At 38.4% G+C, this 11,855-nt stretch overlaps 1 protein-coding gene across 2 annotated transcripts; it reads left to right on the top strand.

The window, feature by feature from the left end:
- Positions 1-2,503: 2,503 nt before the first annotated feature.
- Positions 2,504-11,122, top strand: ANGPTL2 (angiopoietin-like 2). 2 transcript variants are annotated; one of them, XM_010144473.1, is made up of 5 exons: positions 2,510-3,324; positions 8,786-8,809; positions 9,188-9,400; positions 9,621-9,891; positions 10,387-10,708. In XM_010144473.1, the coding sequence occupies exons 1-5, from the start codon at positions 2,554-2,556 to the stop codon at positions 10,584-10,586; spliced, it is 1,479 nt and encodes a 492-aa protein (XP_010142775.1). In that variant the 5' UTR covers positions 2,510-2,553; the 3' UTR covers positions 10,587-10,708. The 2 variants fall into 2 exon arrangements, with proteins under 2 accessions (XP_010142776.1, XP_010142775.1); XM_010144474.1 differs by lacking the exon at positions 8,786-8,809 and having other exon boundaries at positions 2,504-3,361; positions 9,207-9,400; positions 10,387-11,122.
- The last annotated feature ends 733 nt before the right edge of the window (positions 11,123-11,855 follow it).

The raw sequence follows: 11,855 nt of genomic DNA, 5'->3' as shown, positions 1-11,855 counted from the left end.
ATTGTAGGTCCCTGCCAACTGACATCGTCTGTTCTATTCTGTTTTGAAAGATGTTTGAACCGGTATGTTGAGATGAGGCTGATGAACTCTGTTCCATTTTTTTCTTAAACAGTTGTTAAAAAATCTGAGGAAAAATTCAGTTTCTTTTCAGTGGTCTCAATAATTAGGGTTTTTTTTTTGGAGGGGGGGTTAGTAGTGGTGCTGGGGTGGTGGGTAGAAAAAGATTTCAATTCAAACAGTGAAATAAAACCCATTTTACGCCTATACATGAGAGACATTTGCAAAAACAGTCCATCTGTGCAGAAATATGAGGCCTGGAAAACTGCCAGGGTTTCCAAGTGTGACCTGCTGTGCAAACGCTGATTATGCAAGTTAAAGCTGTCTGGTAAATTTACGGTCCCTGTTTTCCAGGGCTCCAAATAACATTCCTTTACTTACAGAAACCATGTCAAACTCCAGACTTCTAGCTGACAAGTTTTCAAGATTCTTGACAAGTTCTGTAAAGCACAGTTCCTTTCTGTTTTCAAAATGAAAACGACTTTACTTCAAATAAGGCGGCAAAAATGTGTATCCAAAAGCTTTAAGAAGGATCTAGACCTGGTCGCTTTTGTTTGAATCATTTGCAGAGATATTTACAGAAGCTTTCATGGATTATTTCAGACTTCTAGCTGACAAGTTTTCAAGATTCTTGACAAGTTCTGTAAAGCACAGTTCCTTTCTGTTTTCAAAATGAAAACGACTTTACTTCAAATAAGGCGGCAAAAATGTGTATCCAAAAGCTTTAAGAAGGATCTAGACCTGGTCACTTTTGTTTGAATCATTTGCAGAGGTATTTACAGAAACTTTCATGGATTATTTCGAACAACAGAAAAATGTGAAAGAATGACAACCATATCTCTTCTCAGTACGAGTAATTATTTAAGCATGCACATCCATCCGTATCTTGAACCTCTTAAAAAAATTTCTTAAGTCAGCAGCTGCCTAGAAGCACAGAACCATTTAGACTGGATGGGACCTCACCTTTGTCTTGCAAAGTAAGGCTAATTTCAACACTAGACCAGGCTGCTCAAGAGCCTTGCCTAAATCAAAACTTTACATGTTTCTAGGAATGGAGATTCCACCACCTCTTCAGTCCTTGGTCACCTTCACTGTGAAAATTTTTCTGGGTTTTCTAAAATACTTGAATTAATTTTTCCTCAGGGTATTTGTATCCATTGACCATTATAATTCCACTGTGCGCTTCCGAAAAGAATCCATCTTCTCTACAAACACCTCTTAAGAAGTTGAAGACAGCAGTAAGATGTCTCCTTCACCTTCTCTTCGAAACAAACCTAGCTCTTTCTACTGCTCCCCATAAGTCATGTCTGCCAGCCTCCAGCTATCCACGTTGGTTGAGCTCAGCTGGACTCATTCCAGCTTCTCACAGCTGTTACTATCATCATTTCACGTAATTTAAAGAATTCCGTTGTACTGAGGATGACCAAGCAGTAAGGCGATGGTTAAACATGTGAAATGTTTTACAAGCAAAGAAAATGATGATGGTAACACCACCTTGGTTTTAAAAAGAATACAGTAGGCTTTACATACTGAAAAAGCTCCATACTGCACCCCACCCCTCCCCATTTTATTGAAGAGAACTAGGTTATATATACACATGCCTATAAAAATTCAACAACAAAAAGCTGTTAGAAATACACAATATCAAAGCGCTGTTCAAGCAGCTGATGAGAAAGTGATTTGTGACAAGGGCATTTCGGACAGTAGTGACTAAACTCATGTTTCCAAGACAACTGTTGCCTGTAAAGTCTCCAGTGAGAGCCACAATAAATATTTAAGTTGTACATTCTACTAGTCTGGAAAAAGAACAGATTTTACTGCCTATGCTATTTGGGCAGTAGAGTTTTTAATTTATAATTATTACGGACTGATGTAGATTAAGTCCCCCACTCCTGTTTTTCTTCAAACTATGTGGTTCGACACTGCTGACTAAAATTCTTACATGTCACCTAAGCTCTATCTCCTGCAATACACATGCAATTATAAAACACGTCACATGGGCTGTCTGATATTTTTAGACTTTTAAACAGCACATATTAACTTACATTCTGTTTATATTTAAAGATTATATTTGTAACTGTAAGAAATGAAAATGTAATTTGTATTTAAATGAAAACACCAATCTTGGAAACTTTTGTGGAACTTGCCTGGAAGAAAGAACTCTTCAAAATCCTGGTATTTTATTACTTAAGTTTCTTGTGGTTCTTGGCAGGCTTTAGATAAACCAGCAATTAGTAACTACACTTCTGGGCATAGAATGACACAACTATTCACCATGATGTCCTCTATAACCAACAGAAGTTCATGCTGGGAAAGAAAAATATCTCCTTTGTGCAAGACATACTAGTGACCATGTAAATAGTTCTGCAGCTTTAGAACGGATTATCAGTTGTAAGTTTGCATTGATTTCCTGTTTGTTACTCAGTCTTAACTTTGTTTTAAAACAGATTTTAAAGAGTTCTTTGCAGAAGAATATTTGACCAGAACTCGAGGATCATGATGACAGGACGATTCATCTGTTTAATGCTACTATCTGTTGTGGGAGCTTCTGCAAGTGAAACACAGGAATTCGAAGGCAACGATGAGGAAGCGGAACAAGAATTCATTTATATGAACAGATACAAGCGTTCCAGCGACACACAGGACAAATGCACTTACACCTTTATCGTACCTCAGCAGAGAGTGACAGGTGCCATTTGTGTTAATTCTAAGGAGCCTGAAGTTCTACTTGAAAACAGGGTAAATAAACAAGAACTACAGCTACTTAACAATGAACTTCTTAAACAAAAGAGACAAATAGAAACCCTCCAGCAACTGGTAGAGGTGGATGGTGGGATTGTTAATGAGGTTAAACTCTTAAGGAAAGAGAGCAGAAATATGAATTCCCGTGTCACACAACTCTATATGCAGTTACTACATGAAATTATCCGAAAGCGTGACAATGCCTTAGAACTTTCTCAGCTGGAGAATAAGATTTTGAACCAAACTGCAGATATGCTGCAGCTTGCAAACAAGTACAAAGACTTAGAGCACAAGTACCAACATTTGATGTCAATTGCCAATAATCAGTCAATAATAATTGCCCAACTGGAAGAACACTGTCAAAGAGTGCCAGCTGTAAAGCCACTGCCACAAACTCCACAGCCTCCACCTAAGGTGTACCAGCCTCCTACTTACAATCGCATTATCAACCAGATATCTACTAACGAGATTCAGAGCGATCAGAACTTAAAGGTGCTGCCACCTACCCTACCAACCATGCCTGCAGTTACTAGCATACCGACCTCAACTGATAAACCATCTGGTAAGTAATATTATTGATATGTCTGTAATATTCCTGACATGTCTACATTGGTTTATCCTGATATGCACTGGGCAACATTTTAATTGTAGTATCAAAAATGCAGACAGCAAACTAAATGCAAATCAATTATTTCGAACGGAGATTTCTTAGATACAAGATAGAGCTGATGTCTTCTGTGTGTATTTTTGATATCCACGTTGTAGTACAAGCACAGAAAAAAAAAAAGGATTCTGAATGTCTGATTCAGACACACTAGCCCCACAGATTTTTCTGTTACTTTGCCAAGACAAACCCACCATTTAATATTATTGATATGTCTGTAATATTCCTGACATGTCTACATTGGTTTATCCTGATATGCACTGGGCAACATTTTAATTGTAGTATCAAAAATGCAGACAGCAAACTAAATGCAAATCAATTATTTCGAACGGAGATTTCTTAGATACAAGATAGAGCTGATGTCTTCTGTGTGTATTTTTGATATCCAACGTTGTAGTACAAGCACAGAAAAAAAAAAAGGAATTCTGAATGTCTGATTCAGACACACTAGCCCCACAGATTTTTCTGTTACTTTGCCAAGACAAACCCACCATTTATTACATGTACGAGATAAAAGAGCTGCAGGAGAATCTTACTCATCAACAGTCAATCATCTAAATTTTATTTACCTGTGCCCCAGACCTAACTGCTGTAATTCATAATAGCTGAAGTTTGCCACTTTTTGTGTAAACATTTATGAAGTTATTTCAAGTTTGTTGATCTAGTATGTGATAATTTTTGTGCTTCTAACTCAAAAAGGAATACATATCTGCTCAGTACCTCACGCAGGGCGCTTGTGCTGTAAGACAGCAGCAGAGGGAAGCAAGTGGTGGAATAGTAAGGGGTATTACACAGCCAGTATTAAGTCTTAGGAGTTCTGCCATAAGTAAGAGCAGAGGCATCTGAAATCACATTAGAGATCAGTTGATCTACATGATAAAGAAGTAACAGGTAAAGAATCCAATTTCACCTCTGGTCCCACATATTTAGCAAAAAAATAGTTCCAGTATTATGTGTCTCCTACAGGAAGTCTGTTCTTCAGTGTGTGGGCAGCATGTACTTGCTTCAGAAAAGCTAGGGCACCCACAGACATCTGAGACTAAGACTGAAACAACAAGGCACATAAACTGCACTCAGAACATGTTACAAAGCTATCTGCAACACACTCCAAACGATATCATCAAACTCTTTAGAATTATCAAATAATGCAACTGCCACTTTTTAAAGAAAGAGTTATTTCTCCATGGAGGTATCCACAATGAAAGAAACCGGAGGAGGTGTTTCAGTCTAAAGCAGAGTCCTAAAACACTCTGCTACAAAGCAGTTATCTCGCAGTATTGCCAGAGATGAACCCACCAAAACTTGCACACAGAACCTCAGCCAAAATTACCGTGATGTTCTATGTAAAAAACCCAACCAAACTAACAAAAACCAGAGGAAATCAGATCTGTTTCTTTGGAGCAATACACTACAGGATGGCCTCTTCAATAACTACATTTTGACTTTGATCTCAAAGTAGGGTCAGGCTTAGTACAGTATTTCTGTATCTTTCTGTAAGTATCTTTCAAACTTTAAGACCTTTCTCAGAAGAGTGTAACAGGAATGGGAAAACTCATCAGTTGGTCCATCTCTTCCTTGTGCTTTTAAGTACCCAAACAGGAGCTGAGTCTTCACCATCACACAGCAGAATAAAAAAGTTACTTCATGTGCGTAGTACTTTGGTTGATCTATCCTCATACAGCATTTCCCTCTTTTGCAAAGGAAGACATTGACTCATGACCAACTTGAAACCCTGCAGAACCCCTAGATCCTCACCTGAAAAAGCAGTGCTGATCCAGCTACTATTCATGGGGATCTCCAGAGCCTTCCAGAGTCAAATCTTATCCAGAATCACAGACATCTGCTACTTCTCCCCTATGTACATAATTTATCAGAAAAGCAAAGTTTCACATTTCTTCTGCACAAATCCATTATAATACTGTTTTCTCTCCTTATTTTCTCAGTTGCAGCAGTTTGGAGCACTCAAGCAAATTTCCAACAACTGAAGTTAAGCTATTTAACCTTTACTTTCCAGGGTAACCTCCTCTCACCTTCTTTCTTTTTGAGCAAGGAACATTTAATACCTTTTCCTCACCCTCCAGAATGTTCTCGATTTACAAAGTACACCTCAATCAAAATCCCTCCCCACAATTACTGGTGTAAATGATGCTTCACCCACCTGTATAGGATAAGTGAGGAAAACCCCACAGAAATACTAACCCCACTACTCCTATACCCACAACCAACATCCCACAAAACAAAACGCGCCAAGTCCGCAACTGCCCAGTCACTGGGAAAAAATCCACCTACATTTTACCCATCTGTTTGTGTCTTGAGTCTTGACCTTTGCCAAAGCTCCTGGCTATACTAAAAATCTGATCACAGCCACCTTGGACAATTAGAACTGAAGCAAAATGAAAAATATTAAATGCCTTCTCAGTTTGATTTGTTGATGGCTCTCCTTCTTCACAAAGCAGCAGCTCAGTATTTTCCCTCGATCACAGACTTACTACAGTCCTACTAGTCTCAGTGGCTTTATATATAATTCTGTACCTTTTGTCCACACTGTTGGTTTGTGGATTTTTTTCTTGTTTGTTGTTTGCTAAAAAGCAACCAAAACCCACAAACAACCAGCCATGCCTAATACTATGAGTTAGCATCTACTTTGTCTCGGCTTTCTTCATGTTTTCAAAGCTGCTGGAAGGTCGTGATTTAGCCAGGTCAGTTCCTTACCCTTTTCCCTAGCTGCCTTCTACAATAGCAAACTGCACTGCAATGCCTGCAGAGACTCGCACAAACTTGTAAAATCTTTGTGCAGACTAACTGTCTAAAGCATTTTCTCTGCACACTCTCTGAACTTGTTAATGTCTGTTATGTTTATGTTCTTTCTTTTACTTTATTTCTTAAAAAATACCTTGTGACCTCCATTATTGTACCATCGAGATCATCTGTGCTGCTTTCACTTCACATGTTCAGCTCACTCTTCTCTATTTACTAGGTTCAAATGTAATATGTTTGAAGTTTTTTTGCTTTCTCTATTTTAGGTATCTATGAAAAACCTATCCCTAACAAGTTCCAAAACCTTGCTATGTAGTTTTATCTCCTGTATTCTTCTCCCAGCAGATAGCTGGAAGTTGGTAACTCGCTGGAAGAGGTAGGCAACAAGTGTCAAAAACCAAACATTTATTATGCACATAAACTGCACAGAGGCCGAGACTTAACTTATTTCACTGTCTTAAAACAAAGCTCATATTTTCCCTGCCTTTGTATTAATGATTTTTAATTAATTAAAAGCTATGTGGATCCAAGCTTCCACGTCCCCAAGAAGCACTATGTATGATTACCGAGTCTCACCAAATCCATAAAAGACGTATACAAGAGCTTGAAATATGACATCTCATTTCTGTAAAAAAATTACAGTGTGAAAATCAGTGCAGAGCAGAATTAGGTGACTAATTCGTAAAAGCAATTCTTATATGGAGCCGTTGGAGCAGGTCTGGAGGAGGCCACAGACACAATCCAAGGGCTGGAACCCCTCTGCTGTGAGGACGGGCTGAGACAGCTGGAGAAGGCTCCGGGGAGACCCTAGTGCGGGCTGTCAGTGCTTCAAGGGGCTGTCAGAAAGCTGGGGACGGAGGTTTTAATAGGCCCTGTAGCTACAGGGCAATGGAGTAATGGTTTTACTCTAGAAAAGGGGAGATTCAGATTAGACATAAGGAAGAAATTCTTAAGGATGATGAGATGCTGGCCCAGGTTGCCCGAAGAGGTTACAAGCAGAGGACCGTGAATTTTAGGAAAGCAAACTTCCAAATCTTCAAGAAGTTAGTCAATAGGACACCCTGGAAAACAGCCCTCAGGGACACTGGCACAGGTAGCCCAGAGAGGTGGTAGATGACCCATCCCTGGAAACATTCCAGGTCAGGTTGGATGGGACTCTGAGCAACCTGAGTATTTCTAGAAAGCACTGAATAGGTTTCTTACTGAAGAGTAAGCTACAAAGTACAAAGAAAGAGCTTCGCAGAAATAAACCATAAATATCCCTTAATTATTGTGTATTTTTTTCATATGGCAGAGTTAACCGTGGTGTCTTACAGAGACCTGTGTGGGGGTCAGTCGTCTTCAGTATGTTCTCTTTCATTTCTTATGTCAGATGACAAATCTCAGACTACACACCTTAGTCAAAATTTTGGAAAGCCTGTATCTGACAAAAAAAATAAAACCACCTGTCATGGAAAAGTAGCAGCAAACCCTGCTCTGAAGTATTTATAATAGTTTATCTTCATCTTAAAGCACTTTCAGAGAAAAGCATCGTGCAGGAGAGCACTACTGCCACGTGGCCTAGAAAGAAACGGCAAGATAAGCAAGCTGTAAACGCTACACCACATACTGCTATACATTTATTTCTATGAAGACACGATCAAAAAGCTGTGGTTGACTGTTTTACGAGTTTCTTCAATAACAACTCTGAGCTGACACGGTTCTTTAAGTGCCACTACATACTCTTTGTCATAAAATAAACACGGGCAATTTAAGTTTTCAGCATTTGTTACATTTGTCTTCTTCCACCCCGCGTAATAAGCTATGTAACTGTGTCACAGAATACTGCATCCGCATCTAAATTGCCAGAAAACTGAACAATTAGCCACAAGAGAAATGGAGAAGGGGTTTAGAAGCAGCACTCTAGGTAGAGTCTGTGAATATGACTACGGAATCAAGAACACCACAGGGTGGCCACAGACCAAAAACGGAGCACAGGGCAGCTCTACTATTACCAGTGCTGGACAGTGCACTGTGAAAAAGGGTAGATAAACTGAAATAATTTATGAGAAATTACTCCTGATAGCAACATCTGCTTCAGTAAGACTCCTCCTGAGACGATGTGACCAGCCTTCCTTCCTTGAGTGTGTTCGGGGGGAAATCAATCTGTGGTCTCTAATACCTAATCCTGAGTATTCTTGTTGACTTCACTTCTGCTTAGACAGCAAAGCCGCTGGGGGAGTATCTGCAGATACCAGCACAGGCTCCTAAATCATTTATACCTAAATGTGTCAGACTCATTAAAATGGAATTTCACTATTTTACCACTGGAGAAAATTTCTTTAAAAATCATCAGTGTAAGGTACTTTCAAAAAGAGTAAGTTCTTTATGGACTCTATGAACCTCAACAAAAAAAAAAAAGCATTCTCCTAAAAATAGGAGAGTATTACCTGTAATTTCTGTGAATGCAAATTATTTTTCAACTCATCTCAGGTATCTAAAATTTCCCTATATAAGTGGACATTCCATGGTACAAATCTTAATTTCTATTCGTGTTATCATTTATTAAGGTGACAACAATAACAGCTACAATCTCAATTTTTGGTGCCAGTTCCATTTTTAATGTTCATGCCGGTAACATTTTTGGGTATCTAAAAAGCTGAGAAAGTAAAATTTATAATTTTATTTTCTAAAGGAAATTACTAATCTACAGAGTCATTCATATTTAGTTCCTTTGAAGATTTAATGAGTGTTATAAATGCAGCTGCCTTAAATAAAATAAATAATCTACCTAAATCAGTCACTCACTGTGAAATACTCAGAAATAAAGCTACAACAAATTAATGTTTGAAAGCACTCAGTGAACACTGTACTTCCAGTAAGGGGAAGAACAAACGCACTATTCCACAGAAGCAAATCTACTGTAAAAAGCTACCGATTCAAACACGGCCCCGCATTACAGAGATGCTCAACTGCGTTTTGACGCAGCCCTTCTGTTTTGACACAGGGCCCTGGAGAGACTGTCTACAAGCATTAGAAGATGGCCACGATACAAGCTCCATCTACCTTGTAAAACCAGAAAACACAAACCAGCTTATGCAGGTCTGGTGTGATCAACGGCATGACCCTGGTGGCTGGACAGTCATTCAGAGACGGCTGGATGGGTCTGTCAACTTCTTCAGGAACTGGGAGACATACAAGGTTAGGACAAATTAACAGTTTAATGTTTTCCACCCTCTAAAAATTATTTACAAAGTTAACCTAAAGTGTGATTTTAGAGACTGGCCAACAGCTTGCCTGAAAAGGAACTTGCGTGTTTACCCTTCCAGAGGAGGAAGTCTCTATGAAATAAATGGTTTTCTACTTAAGAATACACTCGGATTTACCACTAAAACAGAGGCTTCTCTTGCTTCTTTTACAGCAAGGATTTGGCAATATAGATGGAGAGTACTGGCTTGGATTAGAAAATATTTATTTGTTAACAAATCAAGGCAACTACAAACTGCTCATAACAATGGAAGACTGGTCAGGTCGAAAAGTATTTGCTGAGTACGCCAGCTTCAGACTGGAGCCAGAGAGCGAATACTACAAGCTGAGACTGGGACGCTACAACGGCAACGCGGGAGATTCTTTCACTTGGCACAATGGTAAACAGTTCACCACGCTGGACCGGGACCACGATGTCTACACAGGTACAAGGTCCCTTTCAGTTGCTTTTCTTTTTTGCCCTTCCTGCCTCCTCTCCCCCCTCTTTTTTTTTTCTTCCTTTTTTTAAAAAGGACAAATACGCACTCACACAAATAAAAGAAATTACATTTTTAGGGATTTACCAACGGGTATTTTATGAAACACAAACTGATAAATCAACCCTTATATTTATTAACACCGAAACAAAAATTCGCACTGAAATATTTATCATTTACGTTAAACAAGGGTCTCTAAAATATGCTGTGGAGGCAGGGACAATAATGCAAACGGATTTTCCAGCAAGGAAGAGTAACACTAATGAGTCTCTCTGCAGAACCTAATTACAGAGCTGGCTCCTGAAGAAGCCTGAATTCACCTTGTACCATATGGTATCTAGACGTTAAACACACAGTTAAGAAAAAAAAAAAATTGTGTTGTGCTTAGCTTGCTGTGAGATTTTTCCTGTACTCCTAAGGCTGAATCAGAACTTTCTCTTGCAGGTAACTGTGCACATTACCAGAAGGGAGGATGGTGGTACAATGCATGCGCTCATTCCAATCTCAATGGAGTCTGGTATCGCGGAGGACACTACCGCAGTCGGTATCAGGATGGTGTTTACTGGGCTGAATTCCGGGGGGGATCATATTCACTAAAGAAAGTTGTTATGATGATAAGACCTAACCCCAACACATTCCACTGAAATAATTCTCTCAGTTTGCTTTCTTGTTCTAAAAATCACGTAAAGCTATAATGTTATTACCTGGAATTATCTTTTCAGAAATGAGGAATGTAAGATATTGTACATTTACTGCTAAGATGTGAAGGCTTGTGTATTGTATTTTAAGAATAATTCCAGGGAAAAAAAGGCTGAAAAAAAAAAAAAGGAACTGAAGTGACAATATTCAGAACACCTCTTGGTACTAAAAGTTAGCCTTTTAGAACTGGCAGTTTAGAAGAAATGTAGATAAACTTTTGGGTTTTTATTCCCTGTAAATTAAGTTTGGATGGTAAAAATACTCCACAACATTTAAATATTTTTGTATGTTATATTATGTATAAATATTCTCAAATACAGGAAATACTACAAACTGTACAGCAAGAGTTTTTTTATTATTATTATGAGCAATCATTCGACACAGGAAGTCATATCCTTTGAACTGTGTAGCTGGTATATGTGCATTAGTGCGATTACTCTGACCTAATCTTTGTTAACGGCAATGAATAAAGTTAGTAGTATTATAACTTGATTATAATGATATAATTGATAAATCCAGTCTTTTCCCTTTACTTTGAGCATTTTAATAATCTGCTCCTATAAATTAGAATTTGTGTTTGATTCAGATATTTTAGATTAAAAACACTAATGATTTTTCTTACCAAAATGAAGTAGCTACCTGCATACAGAAATTAATCCGAATTTACAACTGATGTAATGTGCTGTATAGCCAACACGTTATACTACACAACAACTGTCACAGGATTTTCTACCTGACTTCAGTCATTACCTGCTGTGTAGCCTCTGTGATCAGAAATGAGTGGATATAAATTAAAGGGACTATCCAACTTTGCAGGCAAATGATGGATACCGATATATAAGCTATTTAATATCCTTAGCCAGTAGATGAAAATTATATAAAGAAGTTACTTGTAGCCAAGAGAAATTATATTTACCTTATTTCACAATTATAACATATTACCATCAAATTACTAAGGATTTATTCACCTGTATTTAGAGGTCAGTCACAACTATGAAATACGGCCTGGGACAATTCTAATATTCTTCTGAGGTAGGTTTCTACAAGAGATTGTGTAACACCCACTTCAAAACAGCAAGTACGATGAAAAATGTAAGCTGAAGAACGCATGTAAGAGGGAGGGGAAAAGCCTCTAGAAGTTCAATAATTTTTTCAGTAAGCCTGCAAGATACTTACAGGCATAAGTGCATTTGTGCGCGTGTGCTTACACTCTT

This window comes from Buceros rhinoceros, unplaced genomic scaffold (assembly GCF_000710305.1).
Source record: "Buceros rhinoceros silvestris isolate BGI_N320 unplaced genomic scaffold, ASM71030v1 scaffold7261, whole genome shotgun sequence".
Taxonomy (NCBI): Eukaryota; Metazoa; Chordata; class Aves; order Bucerotiformes; family Bucerotidae; genus Buceros; species Buceros rhinoceros.
This window is presented reverse-complemented; position numbering and strand designations above follow the sequence as displayed.